The 27003-nt window shown below is 41.9% G+C and overlaps 1 protein-coding gene across 3 annotated transcripts; it reads right to left on the bottom strand.

The window, feature by feature from the left end:
- Positions 1-1562: 1562 nt before the first annotated feature.
- SETX (senataxin) lies at positions 1563-26640 on the bottom strand. 3 transcript variants are annotated; one of them, XM_014256295.2, is made up of 27 exons: positions 26530-26640; positions 25820-26003; positions 25254-25325; positions 24535-24715; positions 23062-23272; positions 22758-22867; positions 22081-22300; positions 21821-21940; positions 21191-21362; positions 20544-20634; positions 15869-20098; positions 14945-15044; positions 14362-14538; positions 13506-13735; positions 12827-12994; positions 12551-12707; positions 11613-11714; positions 11073-11185; positions 10321-10392; positions 9911-10060; positions 9405-9512; positions 8541-8728; positions 7824-7916; positions 7063-7227; positions 6459-6596; positions 4045-4132; positions 1563-3574 (listed from the first exon to the last, which is right to left on the bottom strand). In XM_014256295.2, the coding sequence occupies exons 4-27, from the start codon at positions 24712-24714 to the stop codon at positions 2603-2605; spliced, it is 8355 nt and encodes a 2784-aa protein (XP_014111770.2). In that variant the 5' UTR covers position 24715; positions 25254-25325; positions 25820-26003; positions 26530-26640; the 3' UTR covers positions 1563-2602. The 3 variants fall into 3 exon arrangements, with proteins under 3 accessions (XP_014111770.2, XP_014111769.2, XP_014111772.2); XM_014256294.2 differs by lacking the exon at positions 25254-25325 and having other exon boundaries at positions 26530-26639; XM_014256297.2 differs by lacking the exons at positions 25254-25325; positions 25820-26003 and having other exon boundaries at positions 26530-26541.
- Between the last annotated feature and the right edge of the window lie 363 nt (positions 26641-27003).

The raw sequence follows: 27003 nt of genomic DNA, 5'->3' as shown, positions 1-27003 counted from the left end.
AAAATTTGTGAAAATTCTACTTGATGCATTTGTTCCTCATTGCAGATTTGAGCCAATGAGAAGTGTGCTTTGGATTGGATTTTGCTTGGTTTTCCATGTTACAGGTATAAACAACAGGAGAAAAAGCTAAAGCTACAAACCTACTCTGAGTGGTTTGTGAAGAGGGAAAAGTGTTCTAAGTGCAGTAACCCAAGCATTTTTTTATTTGACAAATACAGGACTAATGATACAGACTGATATGGCAGCAATAACCTGCTGCTGAAGACCGACAACTGATGTCAGATAAATCTAGCATTAAACCAGCAAAAAGGTCTGAGCCACTGAACACACCTCAAAGATGATTTATGGAAAAACACAGGCATTATAGAGTACAACAGCAGTGAAATGTTGAACCAAAACTCCTTCCAGCATGTGGCAAATACTGCTCTCAGAACACGTTCTGAAATGCAGACTATGGAGAAAGAAAACTAGAAGAAAAGTTTCACAGAAATATTCTTGTGACCAAATTGTATTTAATAACCAGAAAAGCATTCCCTCATTCACTTTGGTGCCAGCTTCACTTTATTTACATCAAGACAGTCCGAAATGGCTTGCACAGCCGTGGGGTTTTCAGAGCAGCAGCCTCTTAATGTGCTAAGTACAAACAGCAGGCAGGGCAGCACAGCTCTGCCAACAAGAGCTGAGGGGCCTGGAAAATGACAGCTTTTAAATGTTCCTATTAACATAAAGGGAAATAAGACAAAGGGTATGGAGTCTGTGATGGGGAGTGACTGAAATGTCCAGTTTGTTAAGGTCAGAGTCACTCAGCAGCCTCCTAAGAGTCACAGCAGCTGGAGAAGAGCACACAGGGCTGCCAGGAGGAGTCAGGGATCTCTGAATGATTCAGAATGCAACATAACAAATAACTAAAGCTGAACAATGCACAGATGCTGATCTCACCTCACAGGGATCTCCCAGCTTCTCCCCATTACATTGAAACACTCAGTCCTGCACAGCACAATGAGCTGGACAGGCCCAGCCAGCAATAAAAGCCTCCCCACACTCCTCCAAGACAGACCTACCAGTAAAGCATGTTTGTTCTGGGCTTGGATGCATTAGGGACGAGTTTTCCTGGCAATTACAGCCTGAAGCAGCACCTGGTGCTTGGCAGAGTAAGGCACTGGTGTCTCCCTGAGCTGGACCACACAGCCCTGCCTGGCAGTGGGTTCAAAGGACAAAGCTGGAATTATCCCTGCAGTAATGAAAATGGAACTGAAGATTACAGCTAAACTGTGGCTCACTTGCTCCAGCAAAGCCACTGCCACAATGCTGTGACAAGGGACAGCAGGACATTCCCTGCTTCAGGCTGTCCCTGAACACACACCTGGAGATGGCACAACATGGCTCACTCCCTGCACCCAACTAGTACCAGTCCTGCAGCTCCTCCATTCCCTGAGACCTGCACTCTCAGGTTAACTCCACACAAAACTCAGTGCATGTAAAATGCTGCTCTTCACCTCCCAAGACACACACAAGCTCCAGAAAACAAAAAGTGATATTTCACAGTGACCCAAAGGAATTCCTAGTAGAAATAATTCCACTTTTATTGAGAAATGTTATGATGTGAGGAAGGTTTTCTTAAAAAGAATTTGTTTTTTTGCCATCCTCTTTTCCTGGCTGCATATTCTTCATCAGCACAGTGGAAAGAATCCAGCAGTAACACCTACAAAGAACTATCTGCCCTTTTTATCCCTGTAGATCTCCAAAAGCTCCATACAAAGAAACTCAAGTGATATTAGCAATAAGTGTTAACTAGATCTTGGACCAAGATTCCACAGTGCTGTTGATTCCTCCTCACAAGGACACACAATGGGACCAAAGAGACCTCACAGGTTTTAATCTGCAGATTATTGCCACTGCAACAAGAAAGGGATCCCAACTGATAAAGCAGCAGCAAGAGCAAAACTCAAGGCACGTTTGTATAAACAAAAACTCTTCTGTTCCTATAAAAACAGGCAATAAAATATACAAAATAAGTAGAATTCTCTCCATTTAACCAATGTACATCTGCCTCACTCTTCCCTTAGGCAGTAGTGGAGCATGAGCAAGAACCACTGCTACCACATTTTCAACATTCAGTTTTGCCATGAAATAAATTAGATATGTTAGTGCAAAGGGAAAAGAAGTCTGTCTTTTGGATATTGGGGTTGGGTTGTTAGGTTTTGTTTTTGCTTTACTCTGGTTCTTCATAAAAAATTACATCTCTAAGAAATTAGCATTTACACAAGGAAACAAGAAGCTACATATTTGCCAAAAATCTTAAAATAATTCTGTATACTGTACAAATATACACTGTTAAACATTTACAAACTCAGCTTCCTAGATAACTAAACCCACTGCTCTTCCAAGCAATGCAGCTACCCAACTTCTCTTTTCAAAACCTCAAAGGTACCATCTGTCAGGTATTAAATCCCTTCACAATTAGGGACAGGATGGGAAAGAGATCTACTGACAGTAGTGGTATCAATATAAGGGAGTTCCAGCTGTGCTAAATAATTTAAAACAGAGTCCTTGCTAGACAGAAATCTGGGAATAGATTTTTGGTAATGAGCGGATAGTAAAGTCAGGGAAAAATCTTTCTTCTCTTGGCAGAGCTTGATTCTGTGTTCTCTGGTGATTCCTGGGATGGTCTCCTTGGTAAACCACGAGAGTCTTTGTTCCACTCACTGCTTCTGCTCTGACCTCCTTCACTGGGAGCTTTGGAACCGCTTTTGGACACAGCTGCTCTCCAGTCACACTCGTGCTGAGCTGTGTGAGGGGCTGTGGGAAGCAAACTGCACTGTCCTGCTGTTTGCTGGGCCTTCTTGGCATTTTCTGTTCTGCAAATCTGATCCCTGGCAGCTGAGGACACATCCAGGCCTTGCTGTGGTGTTGATCCTGGATTACTCTGGGCTGACCGAGGGCCATCTTTCGAGGGCTGCTCCGTGCCTTTGGCTTCAGTTCGACTGGCCAGGCTTGCCAGCCTTGGGTCCCGTGGTTTCTCTGTAATGGCAGCAAGTGCTGCAGTCCCCCCGGATGCAGGGGCACTGCCCCTCCTGGAATCTGCAGCTGCAGCCCCCACAGATGCAGGGGCACTGCCCCTCCTGGAATCTGCAGCTGCAGCCCCCACAGATGCAGGGGCACTGCCCCTCCTGGAATCTGCAGCTGCAGCCCCCACAGATGCAGGGGCACTGCCCCTCCTGGAATCTGCAGCTGCAGCCCCCCCAGATGCAGGGGCACTGCTCCTCCTGGAATCTGCAGCTGCAGCCACTGCAGGCTGTGTGGGCCCTCGGCTTCCTTGGGGCACTGCATGGCCAGGGCCAGCAGCAAGTTCCTGTGGGCTGTTCCCAGAATTTCCAGGCTCACTCCTCTTGCCACTGGAAGAACCAGCCTGCAGCACAGGAGATGTCATCGTCCCTCCTTTGGCTGGGGGCTGTCCTGGTGGCCTGAGCTTCAAAATCCTCAGAGCCTCTTTCTTGTAATTTTTTTCTGTTGTCCTAATAATGGCACCTCTTTTCTGAGCATCCTGAATCAAGTGATTCCAGTTTTTATCTTCCTTTAAAAAAAAAAGAAAAACAAAAAAAACACCCTGTTATCAGCAAGAAATCAACACAAATGGACAGAGGTGTCAGAGGATGCACAACCTCTTTAATCAAGGTACCTGACACAACTGTCATGGAAACCACTGTTATGTGCCTTCTGGAATGGAAGAATCTTATGTTTCAGGTGCAATACAGCAACAGACACTCTGGCTGCTGTAACATAGGGAAGGCACTTTGAACCATCAGAACTCCCAAAAATGACAAATTTCTCAATTTCCAGGGGTTTCCCTCTCAGGCGCGCGGCTTCAGCGCCCCCTAGCGGCCAGTTAACCCCCCCACCCCTCCATCCCCTCCCCCTGGAAAAGCACAAAAATCCAGGACTGTCCGAGACACAAAGTTTATTCTTGCACAGATTGGAGCCTTCTGAGGATGGTGCTCAGTCCCCCAGCCTTCAGGGGTGGCTCACAGAGCCCACTGCACCTACCATGAGTGTCTGCAGCCGGCCCAGGATGAAGAGGCTGAACCGGGCTCGGGTGATGGTGACATTCAGTCGTTGGAGGCTCGCCAGAAACCTGAGTGACAAGACAAAAACTAAGCTCCTAAACGACTTCTTCCACAAGAAGGTTTAAAGGGTGAGGAGAAAAAGACATAAAACTAAATGTCACTGATATTAAGAGCAGCAGTTCCTCCCCATCCCTGGACCCCATGGCAGCAGCCCTGCCTTCTGTGGAAAGGCTGAGCATAAATTGTGTTTTTTTTTCTTTCACCACTGATTCCTTGCAGGGAATTCCAGTTCTTTCCAGCTCTTGCCGTTGATGTTTCCCTTCTTAGAGCAAATCCCCTCTTAATGCCAACCACTGCTTCCTTAAATGTTCCACATCAACCTCACTTCACCTATCAAGACTTTAAGCTTCTTTTTGACTTGAACTGAAATAGATTAATAATATTTGGCATGATTAATGGGAAAACACCCTATGGAAATACTGCACATGAATATTTTATTTTAAAGGTGACATGCACTGGAAGCACATCAAGGCAGATTTTTGCTTTGTCATGCTTCAAGAGGGGAGAGTATATCCTTGCAGAAGGAAAATTACCTAATTTCATTTTCAAGGATCTCAAAACCATGGCAGTGAAACCTAAACAAATGCTGAGTGTATTCTCAAAGATTCATTTCTGTTAGCACTCATTTTACCAGAACTCAAAAAAATGTTTGTGAGACTAATATCAACTATTTCTACTCTAAAGAAAAAGCTTCCAAAATACACAGCTTATTCTTTACTAATAAAATCCACAATTCAAAAGTCCAGCCTCATTTGAGCAGCTTTACTATCTATGCCTGACTCTGTGGTCACTGCACTGAGACCTCATCTTCAGCAAATTCACAACCCTACAGGGAAGACTGCAAAAATCAGAGAGTCACCTCAAAAAATTTGGACAGCGCAAGAAATAGAAGAAGCAGGAAGCAAACAGCACAGTGGATCCAGCAGCACAGATAGAGTTCTCTAGGCCTTGAGAAATAAACGAGGGGGGACATTGAAAGACTACTAAATATTCCTGACAGCTTTTACAACTGAAAGACAAGAAGATTATTTTCTCAGGAAGGACGGGGGAAAAAATCCATTGTCATCCCTTTGAGTTTTCTTCTCCCAGTTACTTTCAGAGTAAATTTAATGCTGAACTAGCAACCCTGGAGAACAAAATACTCAGGGTACAAGATCATAGGTAAGGGTGTGGCAAATATCCCACTACATCTTGCCAAGGACACCTGACCCTGAAACAGAGGTGTCCAAGCCATCAGCATGTACAGCTGCTAAGGCACTGCACTGGTACAGCTCGAATACATAAACCTTTATCTATTAATGTATGAACACAGTAAGCTGGAAAGTAACTGCTGAAGGAGCAGACAGAGGTTAAGTCTCACTGTCAGCCAAAAGAACTGGCAGGTTCCAGCTGCCTTCAATTCCTAAACTCAGTCAATCAGATGAAGAAATCTTCAAAAGGCATTATTGTTGTTTACTGTAAGATTTGGATTCCTTCTCTTCCCAAGGTGGATCAGCACAATTAAAAGCCATTTTTCTTGTAGAGAATGTGTATCAGAGAAACATAAACAGCTTAGTGATACTTGTGTGTAGAAAGAAAGGTTTTTATTTATGTGACCACATTTTTCCTAGTTTAACTTAGAATGCAGTGAACTCTAAGAAGGCATTTTTCATATTTTCACTACCATTTCTTAACTGAAATGATCCTCAAGTTACAGAAATCAGCAACTGCTCTAAGTGCTCTGAGGCTAAACAGCACACTCAATTTAGTTCCTTCTGTTTTAGACAGAAAAAAAACAACATATACAATTAAGAAATCTGCAATCCTGAGTTAAGACTCCCTGCTAATCTGCCCCTAGCTTAGAAGACAAGAACATTCATCTACAAATCCCAGATCCAAGTCTGCTACATCATATTCCAAGTGACATACACAACTAATTAACAAGACTTTCACATACATTGACAGCAACAGCCACAGAAAATGGGTTTAATTTTGAGAATAGCATGCAGAAAGTTACAAGGTGTACCAAAAGCCACACGAACAGTAACTGCTGAAGTAATAATGCAAAGAGCCAAGATCCCAAGGCCAATCCTGCCAAATCCAGGCAGTGGCAGGATAAGGGAGCTGTGCAAAGGGATCAGCACATAATGCAGAGCACACCACCAGCATTTCCCTGTCCCTCCTGCTCAGACATCTCAGACCAGGGACACCAATTCCTGCACTAAGATACTCTTTAATTCACTGACTGGTAGACATGCCTTTTTCCCTGTAACTTTCTAACCAGTCCTATTACAAATATGACTTTCTCTACAGTGTCCCTGGAAATGGGACTGCAAAACCCTGCAGGACACGTACCCAATGGATCCTTTGGTGCTGTTTGCCTGCACATATGCCAGAGTGGAGCCCTCGGAGCTGTTAGCCCGCACACAGGACACGATGATGCAATCCTTCTCTCGGCCCTGGAATGCATCCACTGTGTCCACTTCTCCTGGGCTGTTTAAAAAATATAATTGAGCAGCTTGCTAATTCTGAGGTGGATTTTTAAGCAACACACTGATGCAAAGAGCCTAAACACTATCCTTAATGCTCGTGTGCCAAATCACCCAGGGTAAGTTTCTCCTTCAGTACATGAGCCTAAAGCTGAATTTACTTTTCTGAGATCAGGATCATTACTGAAAATCTGTTTGGGTCCACACAGCATGGAATTTTAGCTTCTTTTAAATCAGCTTTATTCAGAACAGCACTATAATCAAAGCACATGGGTAATAACTAAGAATGGCACAAGGAAACCATGCCTGGTTTAAGCAAAAGGGTTACATGTCCCCTTTAAAGGCATGACCAAGTACAAATTTTAGCAGTACAGAAAGAAGTTGGAGACTTTTTGCCATTATTTAATAGGATAAACAAAGGATTAATATGCAAGAGCCAAGGCTCATTTGAAAGCTCTTGGTTTCTTTACCTGTTATTCTTGAACACACTGTCCAGTTGTTCCTGAATTTTCTTTTTCTGTGCACTGTAAGGGGTAATTATTCCAATGCGACGAAGGCCCAGATCCTTCCTTTTTTCTTTAATTGTTTTAATTAACTCCATCACCAGTTTCACTTCCCGAGGATTGCTGTAAGAGCTGCACAGGACAAAAGGGAAACATTACAGGAACACCTTTGAGAGATCTTTCCAGTTCGGTGCTTTGGCCCAGTTTGTTGGGTGATTTTGAGTTATAGCCCCCGTTTTAAACTTTTGCAGCTTTTTTCACACAGAGGCTCAAAAAACTTGGCAAGCAGAGCCTGAGGAAGGGCTACCAAGCCTGGGAAGTGCAGGCAGTGAAAGGCTGCACTTGCACATTTCCTCAGCCCCTCCCAGCTGTGCTCTCCTTACAGAACAGGTGAAGGGAAGGACTGAGCCTGCCACCTCCTGGCATCTCCTCAGTGTGCAGCTGAGAAAGGGAAGTCACTGATAAAATCAGGAATTCAAACTCTTACTAAAGTTAACAGAGACTGCAGGCATTTACTGGCATCTAACAGTGAGTCAAACCAGGATTAAAACCAGTTTCAGATTTAAGAAAACCTCAGTTTTTTGTGAAATTAAATCTTACCAGCTGGAATATGCAGTTCTAGCTACTTGATGCATATTGGAACCACAAAGGAGACAACACAACTCTTCTGCAGGCAATTAATTCTTAGAAAAATCTAAATTTTGGCTGAGTTAGAATGCCAGACTTACTCATTGTCTCGCTCCTCACGACCATCAGCTACATCAAAAATCAGGTAGGGCTGGAATGGCCACTCTGAAGAACATCTGTTCTCCTCTATTGCCCTAGAAATAACATTTTTATCACTACACAACCATACAACTAAGAAATTCTAAGAACTTACACTTCATCAATTTACATCATAGTTATCAAACACAAGCAACTCTCCAGGAAGACAGGAACTGGCCTCAAGTTTCACCAAAGGAGGTCTGGATTAGATTTAAGGAAATTTTTTTCACAGAAAGGGTTCTAAAGCATTGAACATACTGCCCAGGGAACTAGGACTCACCATTCCTGGAAGTGTTCAAAAATCATGTGGATATGGCATGTGAGGACATGATTTAATGGTGGAAATGAGCTTGATGGCACTAAAGGTCATTTCTGACTTTAACCACCTTATGACTGTAACTTTCAGCTCTTTTCCTCCCCAGAATCCTTAATTTTCCCTGCTGCCCAAATAGATTGAGGACTGAAAATTAACACTTAGCACTCTGTATGCATAATTTTAAGGGATCTTACGTCACTTATCACACCCAGTACTAACAGAGATGGAATGCATATTTTCTCCCATTAACCATCTTTCCCCCTCCCACAACCTCAAGCATTTTCAGACTCACAAGAAAACCCTGACATGAAAAAATTGCTTTGAGATACCCTCAGCTCAGAAAGGAGAATAGAGAGCTACTCACTTGGCAGTTTTTAGAGTCCTGCCATAAACATAGTTGGATGGGAAGAGGCAGATATCTGGGTGCATCCTGTACTGCACAGTCAGCTGCACCACAGGCAGGCTGCACAGCACATTCCTCTGCACTTGCTCCTCCAGGTGCCTCTGCAGACGGGCCATCAGAGACTGGTCGTAGCCATACTGCTGAGCTTTCTGCCACAGGGAGAACAGGAGATGTCATTTGGGATCCCATTCCCCACTAGTCAAAGTATTTGGTGTTTTAAACCTCTAAATCACTGACAAAATTACAACTACTTGCACTTCAGTTTTCTATGTGTGTTGGCCTTATTTCAGTAAAGGCCACCTACACAAATCTGAATTTTTGTATGTAGTATTTAGCAAGACAACTTCTCTTTGAGACTCACAACACTGTAAAATTTTAAGAACATCAACCATAATGAAAAGCAAGACTTTCCAGGTGGGATCTTGTTAAATAAACAAGAAACCTCTAGACAATTTACACCTCTAAAGAAGCCAGCCTGGTTGTCCTCCTTTTTTTACCAGCTGTTTAAAACAGCCCTTACTGCTGGAGACAAGGATGTGCTCCTATATATTTACCCTTAAGCACCTGTAGGGTCAGGAAGTCCCCATAAAAACACAGGAAGTCTTCATCCTCTTTAAGGAATGGGGTAGTGACTGAAGTTCCCAAAATGAGAAAACAGAGCCTGCCACAACCCAACATCCCTCACAAACCAAGTGCTCAGCTTAAAGTTTGTATTGCCCCATTGAAATGTATCATTTTCCCCCTCTTTAAATATTTTCTATAGCTACTGTTCTTTAACCATATCCATTCTATGGCAAGAAAAAAGCCAAGAGCTTGAAGACTTACTACAGATTTGACAGTAGGAGGGAGCTGTTTGGGATCTCCAACGAGGACAAGTTTATTACAGCGATGGATCAGTGGAATCAGTGTCTCCACCTCGCAGGACTGCCCTGCCTTTTGGATATGCAAACAGGACAAAAGTAGTTGTAAGCAAAGCAGGGAAGTACATTAAAGAGGAAAAAGGACTTCTCTTTAGTAAAAAATACAAACAGATATTATTATTATATATGCAAAGCTCTCCAAACAGATAAAAATATAACCAAACCATCTGGAAATCTCTAAAGCAAAAAACCAAGTGTGGATCTAAATAAAAGCTGTCTGCCATTACAGCACCACACAAGTCAGGAAGAGAATCAATTGAAAGTTATTCTTTCTCCTCATGGTTCTACTGGGGACAGGGCAGGCAACCCACAAATATTGCAGCAGCAGCCAAAGGGCCCCAAGCTGCCCAAGCAGAGCACAGGGTAGGTGTGGAGGTGGAAGAGGCTGCAGTTCCCCACAGCTGCACTGACCTCATCCACGATGACACAGCTGAAGGGGTCAAGCCCCTGCCGGGAGAAAGCAGATTCCAGCAGGCTCCCCCCGCTGGTGCTCAGTGTGCAGCAGATGATGTCAGACTCCAGGATGATGTCTGCCTGCACTTTCTGGGAGTGCCCCCGAACCTTCAAGCACAACAGGACACCCTGGTTAGAATTCTGCCTTAACTGCAACAGTGAATGCTCCTGTTTGGGCTTTTTCCAATATACAGCCAGAGCACACCCAAATTTCAGATGCCTGTCCATAACTCAGTTTATGGCCTTGATCCATTTACCCACTACTTTGTAAACGCTGCAAACTAGATCAAAACCAAATTTCACCACAATTAATTTCACCAAGTATAAAAATACATTATCTGAAGTTTATCAGAGATAAATTCTCCTACCTCCTTTAGCTGAGAAGCGAGTTGTTGCCTCTCCTTTGCAAGTCTGCCAATTTCATCATTTAACATTTGACTCTAGATGGGGGAAAAATTAAAGAGGAATCACCTTTAGCACCACCCATTTCCCATATGCCTTTTTTCCTTCTAAGCCCTACTAATTTCCTTAAAATGTGGACTTGCTAAGACTGTCTTTTAGTATCAAATGTGTCTGAAGAAGCCAATTAGTTTCTTGGAAAGCTGTGACCATATCTAAGCACTGCAACATACGATACCAGATCTTACATAATTGTACAACTCAGAAATGGCTTACCACCAGAAATCTCTCATTTGGCATAAATGCCAAATTCTTAGACAAAAAAATGGAAAACTTCAAGTGCAGCACCTACTCCAAAATCTCAATCACAATGTATCTGCATTAACAACGTAAAGTTATTCTCACTGAAACAAAACCAGAGTTCTGAAACATATAATCAATTTAAACCACTATGATTTATAAATATGGTTACATTAAAATCTAACTGGTGACAGAACCAAGTGAAGACTACTGACTGATAGAGCAACAAGTGGCAAGACCAATCAGTGGAAAATACTGGAAAAAATAACAAAAAAATTCCTGACACGAAGTTCTCCATTCCCTTTTGCTACCAACTTTTCCATTAGCTGAAAAAGTAGGTGAAGAGATAGTGACATCAAAAACCAGAGTTCTTTTTGTGTTAACACAAGAACACCAAGAGGATTAAAAATTGTCTTGCTACCTCTCTCTTCTCACATTTGTGCATGGCACGCTCTCGAGAGAGCATGTCCAGCTTCTGGTCCAGAGCTTCCTTCTTCTTCTGAATGTCCTGGTCACAGTCACCCGGCTTTCGTTCTGTAATAAACCAAAGGAGAACATGAAGGAGGAATAGAAAAAACTTACAGTAACTCCAAATTGGACAAATGCATTTATTGCTGCATTTCCCCGTTTTCTATTGAAATTTTATCTTGTACAATGAAAACAATGAGAATTGCTTCCAGCTGTAGATCTCAAATGCTGCATTACTTAAAAAAGATGGGTTTAACACATATACATTGTAATTTCCTGAAGAAAAAAGTCACCTTGCTTATTTTTTCTCTTTTCCTTAGAATCTGGCTCATATATAAACTGCCACTTCCCCACTAGGACTGAGAGAAACAATGTTTTATGAAATACTACTGTAGAAAAACCTTCCTTCTTATAGGACACATAATCATATGTGGAAAACATCACCAAGCTCTTAGAGAAGACTGAAGAAAAGTCTGATTTCCACGTTACTTACTCATTCTGTGTTCAACCTGCTTATCCAGGCTGAATCCCCGGACCTCACTGTTGATTGATTTTTCAGCACCAAGTCGCACTAATTTGATATCACCACAATTTCCTGTTAATAAAATCAGAATTAAAATACTCTTTAAATTATTCCAACTGTCTCTATGCTTTGCTGTGACAGTTTAAAAAATGTAAACATCACAGATATCAAACAAGGCTTTTCTACTTATCTGGAGTTTTCAACACTTGACTTGTACTTAAATCCAACCATAAAAAACTCAGTAATTCCAAACTCTAAAAAATAAAGACGTTGCCCACATTTTAGTGGTGCCTAACATTAAGAATGTTGTTTTGAATTTATGAACCTACCTCTTATTCTCAGGTTTATCTAAAACTTCCACAATTCCTAACTTGGACAATGCTGAGTCCCAACAAGTAATGCAATTAATAAGTCAATGCCAAAATAACATTTAGTTACAATGCAGATATTTTTCCCCTTGCCACAAACTAAATGTCTTATACAGTATTCATCTACTTTGTATTAGTCACAAACTGGGAGGAGGTAAAACAAGAGGCTTTGACACATCAAAATTTTCCCCAGTCTGTTTCCCATGACCCAAAAAAGTCCAGTTTTACTCAAAATAAAGACAAGGGATTTGTGTTCAAATCCTCAAGGAGTACTTAAAAACTGATGAACTTAAACTAACAGCATGAAGAAAGGGTCAATGTCTATATAAAACAAAGTGTAATTTATTAAAAAAACACATAATACACCTTTCAGAAAAGCACATTGAAGTTAACAACAGTAGGAGGATGTACCAGTTGTGTTCCACAAGAGGAAGAAGCTGCTCAGAGGAGTGTGCAGGTACAATACACGATCAACTGCTTCATTTCTCCTCCAGGTTTTGCCCATTTAACATTAAAACAGAATTTAAAAACAAACCATACCCAAAGGCTCCTGTTTGTTTTGGCATTTTTCCTTAAATGCAATGATGATCTTTTTCATGAGTTCATCAACAGCAGCATTTGATGGTGCACAAACTAGAAAACGGTTTGGCTTAATCTTGGAATTTTTTTTCCGAGCTGTTTTCTCATTCCTAGTGTTCTGTAGATTAATTAACAACAAACCAAAACAAGCTCTTTAGATTGTTTCTACTTGAGATTGAGAAACCAGACTGTACATTCATCTAAACCAAATCCCAGCACATAATCATGTTCACTTACTTCTCTCAAAACACGGGACAGGAGTCCTACAATAGTTTTTGACTTTCCTGTCCCAGGTGGTCCATGGATAAGGCAAATCTTGGGAAGTCCTGGGTGTTGTTTTACCATGGCATAAGCTGTCTCAATGGCTCTCTTCTGGTCTTCATTGTATTCATTCATATGTGAAGCCTGAAAGAGTAGACAGGGCAAAAAATAATGAATTCATGTTGATCACACCTCCCACATCAATTTTCTACACTTTCAGAATGTCCTCACCTCTCTAGGTAGAATTCAAAAGCTGGAAGGGTAGGCAAGCTTTTGATTATAGGTTTGCTCTAGAACCATACCCAATCCTCACTTGAAATTGTAACAAAGGTTTTGTTCACTCCCCACACCTTTATTTTACCTTACCTTTTCAATCCTATGTTTTATTTCCTGAACACTTCCCCAGTAAAGGGAAAGAAAATTGAAAGCAGTTTGAAGTTTACTCTAACAATAGAGCACGAACACTTGAGCAAGTTCGGACTCCTCTCCCCACCCCAGCAGACAACACTGAAGAGGGCAGTGTCTCAGTGCTTTTGAAATTTAGCTATTTTCTCTTGGTCATCTCAAAAGCAACCATGAAAAACTAAACCTGCACAACTCATGGGGCCCAAATGCTTGTTCTGTTAACCCTGGCACTCCCAGCTGCAAGACTTACAGCACTTCCTGAGGCAACAGGCAGATCTCTGGGACAGAAGTCATTGTAACTTGGATTTATGATGGGTTTAGCCAGGGGGCTCCTGCTCAGCAGCAGCAAACCTTTGAACTTTCTGTGTGTGGTCACCAGGGAGCCAACCACCACACACTTCACTTGCTTATGGATGAAGAATGACAAATTGCCTCGGGTTTGCACAGTAAGATGACAGGCAGTTTGCTGCTCTTTTTGTCCTGTTAAAGAAGAATAAAAAAAAGTTGTTAATTTAAAAAAAAAAACCCAAGTTGTTAATTTAAAAAACTATCTAAATCATTAACTGAAAGATACTCCAGTAGAGTCACTCAATGAATTCATCAGAACAAAATGCTGCCTTCTATTAGGGAATCAACAGTGAATTTGTGCAAAATCCCAACACTTCCCCACCCCCACCAAAAAAAAAGAAAGACCAAACAAAAAAACAGTACTCTGTAGAACGACTCAGATCACTGCTTTAATAAGGCAGGTTCTGGGTCAGTTCCAATTCCCAAAGACAGTGACAATTTTAGGCAGTGAGACCACAGAAGTTCATGGCAGTTCACATCTCCTTGGCAATACCATCCTAAAGATGCGTGCAGAGCATTTACTCATCACTAGTTTCTGTTTTCACATGAAGTTCTAGAAAAATGATGGACAGCAGGGCTGCAGCTTCAGCTCCTGATTTTTACAAAACTTCTAGCATGGAACAGACCTGCTACAGAGAAAAAACATTTCCATTTCCTCTGAGGCCAGTGGTACATTACAACTACCAAGAGCCAGCTACGAAGGAGCATTTTATGGCACCAAGAAGGATCCCATTTTTATTTCTAGCCCTGTTACTCACTATTTGCGTAGCCAGATGCACGAGAAAATCGTGTCACAAGGCCAACATGATTCACTATGTGGCCGTCCATCCCGCTTTCTTCCCCAAAAGTGTCCTTCTCTTTGTGGACCACCAAAAGGATTAAGTCATCCTCCTTCGGATGAAGCTGCCTTGCCAAATCACTCTCTCGTAGATGAGCTACCCAGAAGACAAATTAAAATCAAAACATTGAAAAGAAAATGTTACAATTATTTTCTGACTGTAGAAGTACTGTTAACTTTTAAAGCTGTTAAAGGCTATAGCAAAAGATTATGGTGAAAATTTAAACTCCATAAACTCCTTAGCCTGAGCAAAGCACTGTATAAAAACTGAGCAAGTCAAGGACAATTCTATCAAAGCTGAAAAAAAAAATCCCAGATGAGAGAGATGGGAGGCACAAATTCCCTGCAAAATACATATTTCTCCTACGTGCATTCTGCAGAATAGCAAAGTCAAAATCCTTTCTTATATTTAAAGCAAACACAAAACTCCACCTCTAAGCACCAGCTCATTATAATGCATCATCTACTTGAAAACCAGAATTTATTAAAAAACAACTTCTCACCTGTAAAATGTGCTGTATTCATGTCAGCAGAAAAGTTCTGTAAGTAGAAGCAGTAACTTTTCTCTCTCGCTTTTTGATTTTCTATCCACTCTTGTGCCAGCTACATGTTGAAAGGGATACAATAATACTTTGAAGGGTTTAGTGAAACAGAAGAAAAGCTTATCATGACTCAAAGGGCGAAAAAAAGAAATTAAATAAAATTATCAGACTGTCAAGTCAATATATCAAGAGTGTTACCCATTTCTTTTCTTTCACATAAGCATATACATTACATATAAATACACAGGGCAAACAAAAGTTCTTCCTTGCCACCCACCCATTTCATGTGCTTTCTTAATGGTCTTCACAACTACTCTGAGTTTTCCCTGACCGCACTGTCACCTTAAAATATCTGTATTAACCTGGCACTGACTTTATTTTTTACTTTATTTCTACAGAAGCGATGCAATGACTGAACTTGAAAGCATTCAGACATTAATTGAAGGAACACTGTTTTGTCACTACTAAACTATAAACCAATTAAGACAGGAAAAAATACTTCCTGGATTAACCTATTCTCTCATGTAAATTCTCAACAGAAACCAAAACATTGGGGTTTTATCCTCTGTCATTGAAAGACCTCAGTTTCTTAAAGATTTGTTTTGAGCTTTATATGCTAAAGAGGAACCACATCCTCTGCCACTCCTTTTATTGTGGATGTGCACCCAGGGAAAAAGAAACACTTCACTGAGGGGAGTAACTCTGGTAGCCCCCAGTCTTAAACACAGCTGTTTGGATTATCTACCCCAAATCATTCCTCTATTCTGATCTGTATCTGAACATTTTCAAAGGTAAACAGGGGACATAAACCAGGCTTTAATCTCTTGGTAAAGTTTATCAGTGTTGATGAAATCAAACCAAACCAAAAGGCAGAAAGCTACTTACTGTTTCAAAAGCGTTGAGCATCATCAAAGGAAAAAATGTATTAAAATATTCATTGTAGCCTTGAAATTGGACAGGAACAGAGGCTACTATGGACTGCAGAAGATTATTCGGAGTTCCAAAGAGGCTGAAGTTCGCAAACATTTCATAAGTCCACTTTAGGACTTGGTTAACAAAAATGCTGTAATCGCGCTGCTGAGCGCCAAGAAAAGAGGAATAGGTTTCTTGGCTACGCTCTCTGTAAATATTTAAAGCATTGTCATACTGTCTATTTTGTGACTGGAGAACATTACTGGAACTAAGGGGTTGAGGTACATTACTGAAACTTGAAGATCTGCATGTTGGATTTCCTGCTGGTGCTGGTTTTGGATACAGTGGTGGCCTGACCACCACCGGTTTGGCCGCGTTCACTTTGTTTTTTGAAGGTGGGGGCAACTTTCTGACATCTTCAAGATCTTTGCTGAAGGCTGCATTCCGTGAAGAACTTGATGAGCTGAAAATTTTGATAGTGGAAGGCTTCCTTGTTTTAGGTGGTGGGAGAGAAGGCTTGGCAAACACATGATCTGCCCCTGGGCCGGTGGTTGGGTGTTTACTGCAGTATTCTCCAGGCTTTTCCACCTGTTCCATACAGTCTTTGTCCTTACATTTCACAACAGCTGAGGGTTCATTCTGCTGAAGGCTTTCATCAACATCCATTTCCTCTGGAGTCTTACTACCTATAACAGCATCTTGAACACTTTCCTCCTGAGAACATAACTCCATGTCCACAGGATCTAACTGGGTTAAAAACAGATTATCATCACCTTCGTCACTGCTTTCATCTGACTTACACCCATTTTGCCTCGATGTTTTCATCTCACCCCCAGGCAGGACAGTGCAACCTTTTCCTGAAGACTCATCTTTATCATCTCCAAGTGCAGTGGAAGAGAGACTTGAATCCATAGGGACAGGAGGAACCACCACACTGTTACCCTCCCATTTTCTGTTCCAGTCTGAAGAATGAGGCATTTTAGAGGCACTTGCCATCTCCTCCACAGAGAGGCTCTCAAATTTTCTCTCGCTGGCAGAAGGACAAGCAGTCTCTTCTCTTTTTTTCTCCCTTTGGTTTTGAACAGATTCTTTAATAGCTGCCAGTTCAAAACCTTGAGGCTTTTGTTCCACAGGTTTTGCACACGCTTTGGTAACTTTGTTTCTGCTCTCCGAACTTCCTGCAGGATTTTTCACACTTCTTTTGGACCTTGTCTGCCTTGGATACTTCTGGTCTTGGCAGATGAGCAGTTTTTTATTACGTTTTACAGACAAACGCTGAGCCTCGATCTGTTTGGTCCTCTTCTTCTGTGCAACTCCAATTCTGCCTGCAGCTTTGCCGTGGCTGCGCAACTGAGCCAGGCTCTCCAGGGAGGGCTGGGACAAGTCGAATGCCTTGCGGGGGCCCTTCTTCAGGCCAAGCTTTTCCACAGTTGATGATGGAGCAGGACTCTGCCGAACCTTCCTTGGAGGAACCACAGCAGGCATTGACCTGCCAGGCTGAGAACGTTCTGTCATGCTTTGGAGTGGTTTATTTTTGGCTGTTTTAACAACGGGAGGTTTTTTAGGACTTCTCTGAACAACCGGTGCCGATTTACATTTTGCTGTGGGCTTCTGTGGGCTTGTGCTATTTTTCTTAAGGGCCAACTTTGAAGCTAATGAGATGGGAGACGTAGATGCTGTGGGTTCAGGCAATTTTGAGTCCAGGGTGAATCCTTTAGCAATACCTTTGTCTGCACCTTTCTCCAGTTGACCTTTTGCATCTTCCTTGCCAACTGACTCTTCCAAGGTTGAATTAGTCACTTCTTTTGTACCACCAGCTTCTTTCTGATGAGAAGTATCTTCTGTCTGCTTTTCTATTGAGCTTGTTGCTTCTTCCATAGTGTCATCACTAAAGTAATACAGATCATAGCCCCAGTCATTTAAGTCATTGTTCAGGCAGTCATCTGAATTACTTGTCTCAGCTGCTGGTGAAACATGATCTTGTTTATACTCCTGAGTTGTTTCCACAGCATACGCTTGAGTATCTTGCCAAGCCGAAAAAACCTCAGCTTCCGTTTCAAATTCAAAGTACTGAGAATCACAGTCATCCAGTAACATGGGAGAGCCTGGAGACTTTGATTCTCTCTTAATGTCACTATCAGAAACGCTGCTGGAAGTTGAAGATGGCTCTGCACACACGTTCTCATTCTTGGTTTTTATTTCCTCCTTCTCAGCCATGCTTTTTTCTTCATCAGAAGAGTCCGAAATTACAATGACTTGATTGCTAGGGCCATCTGCACCACTGGGACACCTGGTACTTTGACCTTCATTGGAAGATCTTACAGAACCTTTCACTTTCCTTTTAATCTCAGACACATTGTGGTACGCTGAGCTTTCCTGGTTGGATTCAACAGGAAAATTGACACTTTTGGCATAAGCAGCTAAAGATAATTTACTGAGTTCTCTATCAACCTGGGGGTCTGATAAAGCGTCATCTTTGGAAACCGTCTTCACAAAATCCTCCTCTTTCTTCCCCATGGAACTGTTTTCCCTCTTGAAATATTCTGAAAACTCAAACAACCTGTCACTTGATTCACACTTCACTGACAGTGGCCTGATCCTCTTGTTTTCAGAGCTAAATGGAAAATAACCATATGCTGGGATTTTATCCCTACAAGAGGTCTCCAAAAATTGATTTTTGCAATCATATTTATCCAAATCATTTAAATTAGGCTGCTCCTGGTTTGAAGTTTGCACGTTAGTGTTTCTCTTAAAGAAAGACAGCAACGATGAACCTGACTTTTCTTCTGTTGATACTTTATTCAGTGAGGTGTCATTACGCCCTACAAGCAAAGTACTGTCATCTTCCTTCCCCTGCACACCAGGTTTATTTCTAGAGGAATTAGAGGAATCTAGGGATGCTTCCTTGGATGCCTGTTTAGTGGGGACCAGTCTGGACTGGAACTCACTGTTAGCACTTGTCTCTTGCAAACTTTTACAATTCCTTGAAGATGGACAATCAAGATGAGTTTGTGCACACAGATATGGTGGTGTTTTGAGTTCTGCTTTGTGTTTCATTTCAAACTCTCTGCCTCTCCTGAAATCTGAAGGATGAGTGCTTGAATTGAAGCACTGATCATCCGTATTGCATTTCCCTGGCACAAGATCATAGTTCCTATTTTCCTGAACTTTCCCACATACTTTTGTTGCTGAAGAGTTCTGAGGGAAGACAAACTCCTGAGCTGTCAAATCATCATGTTCCTTTTTAATATTCATCAAGAGGCCTTCTGTGGATGTGCAAGATGTTGAACTTCTACATGCATCTCTACATTCCTCTTCCCAGGCATTCTTTCTCCTATGGAAAGGGTTCTCTGGACAATCTCTGCCTTCCTTTGACGTGACAAATGATGAATAAAGGTCCTCCCTGTCATGTCCACTTGTCTTGTATCCATCATCACACGCATTCCTCTCATGCTTTATAGAGCCAGTTGGCAAAGCTGTTGAGTTTGAACTGCTTCCTCCAACCAAAGAGGTGCTCAGTGCTTTGCCTTTTATACTTCTTATAACTTGCTTTAAACACATTTGCAGCTCCTGGGTTTCCTGGCTGCTCAGCTGCCACCCCACAGCTCGATTTCCCCGCAGGAGGAGGTTGAGTTTGTCCAGGTACTGCTTGCACAGGGCATGCTGGCCGATCTGGTACCCCTCCTTGAGCAGGCTGCGGATGAGCTGCACACAGGCATGCTGCACTGAGCTGGGGGCCTGGAAAGACCCTGCACCCGAGCCCTTCGCACACAGCCCCAGTGCCTTCTCGCTGCACCGAGTGAACGCTCTGCTTGGGAGCGTGGCACACCTCACCACCGCCTCCACCCACTCCTGGGAGCTGATCCACAGCAAATGCAGGCACTTCTTACTTCTGTGTAGCTCAACAATGGACACCAAGATGAGGAGAAAGAACTCGGAGATTTTGTCGCACTGCTGGATTCTTTCGATGAGGATATCTTTGATTTCTGAGCAGAGGTAGTGGATGACCTCTACTATATAGGCTACACCCAAGTCCTTGAGATCCATAAGGGACTGAACAAAAGGGATGAACCAGAGGAATGTGCTGTGATGGACACGCATGTCTCTGCCAATGTCAGACTGAAGCATGTTAGCCAGGGTCTGCATATCTTCATACATGTTGGGGCAGTACTCTGGGCAAATGGCAGCCTTCCAGCCAGTGTCCTGAAAAATACATTCACCACACAACAGCCTCAGTGATATGCACAGTTCAATATGGCAGCTTCTTTGTAGCCAAGCTTCTTTGTTACTTTCTTTCATATATTTGTTCATTAAATAGCAACATCTCTTATATCCCAATGTAAGTCATTAAAAAATGCAAGAAATAAAGAGCACATAGATGTATAAGGAACTAATTTCCTAAAATATTATCTGTAAAACTGGTGTGAAATAGTAGTTCCTTTAAAAATCATGGTGAACTATTCAAAGACACTGTCATGCTGACATAAATTAACCTCAGATAATCAAAAACACACTGAAAGCTTTTAAAAGACATTTCATAAATGCAACACATTGACATCAAGAGACGACCACATTCGGAAAGTTTATTGACAATGTCATTCAGTAACCTCAGTTCAAAGAAAAGGAATATAAAATACTGGTTTAATACCTTTTGAGGCTTTTCTGTGTTATAATTATACACAATCTGACTGCAAGAAATCATGTCATCACCGTAGTCTGACTCTGGTTCAGATTTTGTCCTGAAAAGAAACACAAATCACACAATTAAAACCCTAAGAAAGGACAGACATTGCTTTCCAGATACCAAGTGACCATTAGAACTTGTCAAGTGATAAAACACACCAATGAAAATGTACCATATTTAAAAGTGTAGAGCTTGTTTTATCCAGCTTGTAAGAGGTGGGGGAAGTGACTGGCTCAGGAAAAAAGCTTTCTATTGAGTCATAGATTTGCCTACGTAGAACGAATGCCCAGAATGCCATCTACTGAAAATTCAGGAATTGCCATAAATTTACCAGACCTTGAATATGGCAATCCTCATTAACTTTTAGCGCAAGCTGGTTATAGCACTAAATAAGCACAGAACAATTAACAGTCTTCCCAATTCAGGAATAAAAAATCCTAACAATTTTAACACAGACACCGGAGTTAGCAAAAAGAAGTGAAAATATATTTTTTGAAGGAACCTCATCATTTTAGGGAACCTACTTCAACTTTTCTTTGCTTGAAGCTGGAAACACAATATTTTTTTACCCTCCCCCAACACAAATTACAGCAGCACTGACAAGAACTGACCTCCTAAAGCTACTGCGAATATTCTTGATTTCATTGTTGTAGCTCACACTGTTGATTATTGTTTGAAAGGCTTGGACAGGATCAATCAGCTGACCCCAAACTTTAGATCCGAGCTGATCCAAAATAACCATGAAACAGTGCAGAGCAGGCCAGAACGGGTCAGTGGAATCATCTGAAACACAACAGCAACAGTGGAGGGGGTTGAAATGCAAGTCCTGGACATTCTTAGGCTAAGCAGAAATTGAAAGAGCTGGTTCTCAATGATTTTTTTAAAATGTCAATGGAAAAGTACTCTAGGAAATTGCAACTGTACTTTTTAACCTGGAAAAAGAAAGAAAAAGTCAAGCACCATCATTTGTACAAACACACTGCTCTTTATGCAGTCTTAAATCAACAGGAGTCTGGATGTCCATTATTAATATTAAATAATATTAATCCATAGTCCACTCCAGACTCTGGATGTCATCTTTCAGTATTTGTCAGTATTGCCCAAATACTGCACCCTTCAGAAGATAAACAGGCCTCAGGTAAAATTACCTCTCATTATACTACTAAGAACTTAACAAGGAATTTAATAAAGTTGAAAAATGGGTCATAAACTGTCTTAATTTCAGTATCAAAACTAGTTACCAGCTGCTTCTTTCTCCATAGTGTGAAGTATAGATTGCATAAAATCATTTTGTTTGTCTGGGCCCAGTAACAAAGAGTCCATAGCTTGTTCTTCCAGCACTGACAGCAACATGCAAATTCCTACAGAAATAAAAAAAGAAGCAACCTGTTTATATATTTGAAAAAATACAGAGCACCTCTGAAATTGTAGAGCTCTGACTCAAAAGAAGTGCTTATAAATGGGAGACTACACTAATTCACTTCTGATCATAAATACTCACCCAGCCAATAGTTTTTGTAGTTGGCTGTATCATACAAATGAGCTGGCAGAAGGATGAGTTTACCCTTTTCAAACATTGAAGAGCTGTAAATATCTGGATTCTCAAAAAGCCCCAACTCGATAACTTTGAACAAACAAGTCAGCACTTCCTCTAGGTCATAGTAATCATCCCTGTCAACCTTTCCTAAATTCCTTGCTGTTAGGATGGCCCACCGACGAATCTAAGGATTGAAACAAAAAGTTATGTATTAGTAAAAAGAACAAATCACAATTCTGTAAGAAGAAGCACTGCTGTTACAAACGGGACAAAGGCATATTTTTACTAATAGAAGAACTAAATAAAAAGTCTTCAAAATAATCTCAGAAACAGGCTTGATATACCTACAAGATAACATTGGTGACAAGAAAGATAAAACTCAAGGTTGTACCTGTAAAGAAAATTCCTTGGGATTTACGCACAACAGTGTAGCAGTTGCTTTGTACTAATTTTACATTATTTACATGTTATTGACCGAGATATTCTAATGAGAGAACTGCACACTAACAGATGTCAAGTTTCATTTATAGATAAATGCACCACACAGATTTTCTAAAATCATGCAAAGACAGCATTCAATCCCTGCAGTGTTAATATGGTGCACAAAACCAGGATTCAGAAGAACAGAGAAAGGAACTTACCACCTCATTTGGGTGTACCAAAAAGAGATAAATTCCTGGGTATTTCTCAAAGACCTGAAAGGAGTCGTGACTTAGTTCCATTCTACAGAGCACTTCTACACACAGCTCACCTAAAAGGGTAAGACCCAGTTATAGTAAGGGCTAATCTACAGGCTCACAAGAAAAGTGTATTTAATATCAAAATAAATATATATATTGATCTTTTGGTTTAACTACTGTTTATTTATTAATTAGTGTTTATTTTCACCTCCATTGGAATGGAACACCACCATTCCCTTCCACAGGGACACGATCAGATACGTACTGACTTTCTTGTGCAGCAGCAGATATGGGTATTTCAGTATTTCCAGCAGGGGCACTCGCAGGTTGTTCTCAAAATTTGGGCCCACATAACCAGACAGACGTGTCTCCCCATGCTCATCAATCAGAAACAACTCATCATCTTCTCCTGTTTCTTCATTCATGGATTTCTCCATGTGGGCAATGAGGCGGGAAGTTTCCAAGTCCCACAAGTCCTGTTCAGTAGGGGAAAACAACATTCAAGTTTACTTGTGAAGAAAGTGATTAAGAACATTTATTGCCACATACAGAAACCTCAATTACAATTTCAAAAATTGAAATCTTATTTGGAAAGTTTCTTTCAATGGCTGGTTCAAAACTTTAAAACTTTGAAATGGAATTTGATTATGCAAAGCACAAATCTCTCACTTCAAAGTTAAGAATACAAAGTCATTTTTAAAAGAATAGCCTTCAAACCAGACGCAATTTCATAATTCTGTTAAATATTTGTATTTATTTCAAGACTTATTTTAGGTTAGTCACAAAACTTTGTTCCCCTGGCCAATACACAGGAAAACATGACACAGGAAAAGATCATATTTAGGAAGATAGGAAAAGCAATTATAAAATCTTGCCTTCTAACAGATTTTGCAATTAGTGGAAGGAAAAGAATATAAAAAATGCAAAGAGACTGACTGATCTGCTGGATATTTGTAGGGATTCACTCACTTAACATTACTCATCTTAAGTAACTACTCCAAACCTCAATTAGACACCAGGTTTATTCACTGCAGTAAATGGACACAAAAAGGAACCTGAAGTAGGTCCAGATGCTTTTTTCCAGTCTATGGAACTTCCAGTCACATGGAATTGCACTCCAGAGCAATCTAGCTGACCAATCTAGAGCAACCTTTTAGACATCTGTATTATGACCAATTAGCTAAAAACACATACTTTACATACATAGAAGGGAAAATAAGCTTTCCAAAAATATAAATTGGGGTATTTTAGTAATTAGTAAGGGAGGAATACAAAAGAGGTTTAAATTTTTTGATTAATTGCATAGTCTTGCAAGGTCTGATCTCTGAAATTCAAACACAGGAGAAAACTACAAATGAGAAGTGAAAGCAAACAGAAACAGGAACAAACCAATAACTGAAGAGAAACCAGCAGAAAAGAGAAAATACATTAAAGAAATGAGCTGTTGGTCTGGCAGATGTTCCTTGTTTCAGATGACAAACCATCAACAGCATGAAAGAAGTTCAAGCTATAGTGTCTAGTCAGCAACTAACAGCTACTGGTTTAGTCCTTGCCAATTTGAATATAGGCAAAACAAGAGGATCTCTGTTTTACAATCAGCAGTTTGCAACTCCATATGAAAAAAACAGACAGTTAAAAAGCAATACAACCTATTCCCAAAACCCAATAAAACACAACCCCTCCCCCTACAGCGAGGCTGGACCACAGAAGCCTCTGAATTAATCTCTTAATTAATTACCTCATGCAGTCTTGGACATTCTTCCCTTGCTTTGTGATATTCAACCACACACTCCAGGCAGTAAGAGAGGTCATCATTGGATCCTTCAAAATCTTCCTGGGAAAGCCTGCGAGCAGCATAGTGCTTCAGGAACTCGGTGGCGTCAGCACCACTCTGTGTGCACCATCGGCATGTGCTCATTCTGGGTGGGGGGAAAAGAAGCAGGAATTAAAGCCAAAAAGTGGCAAAATATTCCCTTCCAGCCACAACAGGACCCAATTTTCAAGTGTGGTGAGCATCAGGATTTCAGTTACTCATTAGCAGCCTCCATGCAGGTGTTCTCACTACATCCAGGTGCATGCAGTTAAACAGGTTAATGTGACATCACACAAAAAATGCCTGTGGAATAGCAAAGAGCAAAAGTAAAGGATAGTAGTGAAATGTGCAAACTAGGAAAAGAAAGGGTGAAAACTCATTTTATGTTAAAAAAAATTAATAAAAATCTCCTTACCCACACATTGCACAATTTCCAGAACTACGATGCAAAGCTCTTTACATTATTTTACTAGTGTCTCTGGAATCTAGGTCTTAGTGGCACAAAGTTTAATTAGCTTTTCTCCTTAATCTCTTGCTAAGATTTATAGGTCAACAAATCCCTGTTGTCACAAGCTAAGGATATTTACGCATAACTTTCCTGACTTTGTTATTTTTACAGGCAGAAAGAGTGCTAAAATCCTCACCACAGATTGCTTTCCTCTAGAAACAGAAATCCTTCACTAAGCAGCAATGGAGTCATCTCGGATCCTGCTAGTCTGAAAAATTCCACAGAATACTGGAATCACAGAATGGTTTGGGTTGGAAGGGACCTTAAAGCTGATCTCATTCCATTCCCTGCCATGGGCAGGGACACCTTCCACTATCACAGGGTGCTCCAGGAACTGTCCAACCTGGCCTTGGACACTTCCAGGGATGGGGCAGCCACAGCTTCTCTGGGCAACCTGTGCCAGGGCCTCAGCACCCTCACAGGGGAGAATTTTCTCCTAATACTCAATCTAACCCTGCCCTCTGTCAGTTTCAATCCACTCCCCTTGTTCTATCACTACAGTTCCTGATGAAGGGTCCCCCTCCAGCTTCCCTGTAGGCCCCTTCAGATAATGCAAAAGCATGAACTCTTGAACTAACTATACAAACAGAAAGATGGCAACTACTTCTTTTATTCTCCATAACAAAAGTAGATAAAGCCAAGCCATTAAGTTTCCTCATACATACACATATACTGGGAAAACCCAACAATTGTGGCATTTACCTTTGAAAAAAAGGAGCTATTTGCTGTGCAGGTGTGCCAGGTCACATGGTGGGAAGAACAGCGCTGCCCTGCAGCCAGGGAAGGGGCTGAGCCCCTCAGCCATACATGTCCTGAGTGCAGAGGGCAGAGCCGTTTCCTCAGCAATCTACCCCTGGTGACCAAGTCTCGGTGGTATTTCAAAGATCTAGAGCAAAACAGAAACCAAACCACTGAATTACGGAATCAGTCCAGCTGGAAAAGACCTCTGAAATCACAGAATCCAACCTGTGACCAAAGACCACCTTGTCACCCAGACCAAAAGCACTGAGTGTCACATCCAGCTGAACACTTCCAGAGATGGTGACCCCACCACCGCCCTGGGCAGCCCATTCCAATACTCAACTATTTAACAACTCTTTCAGTGAAGGAATTCCTCCTGATGCCCAGCCTGACCCTCCCCTGTCACTGCTTGAGGCTCTGTCCTCTCTTGTCACTCGCTGTCTAGGAGAAAAGGCCAGCCCTCAACTGCTGTAATATTTTTCCAGGTAGCAAATCAGCAGAAATCTGTTCAGCTCACACTTAAGAACTGCTTTGGTATTTAGGTTAATAGTTGCACTAATGCATTTCATGAAGCGGTAGGTAGGATTTGCAAGAGAATCCCTTCTGTCATTCAAATGCGCATGAGACAATGTTTGTCACGCTTTTCACTCAGAAAAAGCGTAAATATTTACCTATGCCCGTTAGGCGAGGAAATCACTTAAAGGAGAGCGGGCGGGCACACGAACGAACCCCAGCTGCGAGCAGCACCGGGCCTTGTAACGCTGCTACCGACACCCGCACCGGCCGCGGAGCCTCGGCACCCGCGCATGGAACGCCCGAGCACCGAAAACTCTTTCGGTTTCGCGGCTGGAGCCGGTGCCAGCCCCAGCCCCACCGCAATCCCAATCCCAACCCCTGGAGCGCCCCGTGCGCACCCCGGCAGCTCCACCCGAGCGCCCCCCTCGCCTCGGCCGCCCTCCCCGGTGCCCTCCGTCCCTTCCCGCCAAGCGGGACCCGGCCTGGCGGGGCGGCGCCTGCCCTGAGGCGGCGTGAGGGACCGATACAAAGGGTATCCCGGCAGGAGCGCGGGCTCGGTGGCAGCGGTACGAACTCCAACGCGGTGCCTGGCGAGCGGACGGTTCCTTTGCTCATCGCTAGCTCCGCTC

This window comes from Pseudopodoces humilis, chromosome 22 (genome assembly GCF_049639895.1).
Source record: "Pseudopodoces humilis isolate 2021_Gansu_Grassland_sample_001 chromosome 22, ASM4963989v1, whole genome shotgun sequence".
Classification (NCBI taxonomy): domain Eukaryota; kingdom Metazoa; phylum Chordata; class Aves; order Passeriformes; family Paridae; genus Pseudopodoces; species Pseudopodoces humilis.
The sequence above is the reverse complement of the archived record's forward strand: the minus strand, read 5'-3'. Positions and strand labels throughout refer to the sequence as shown.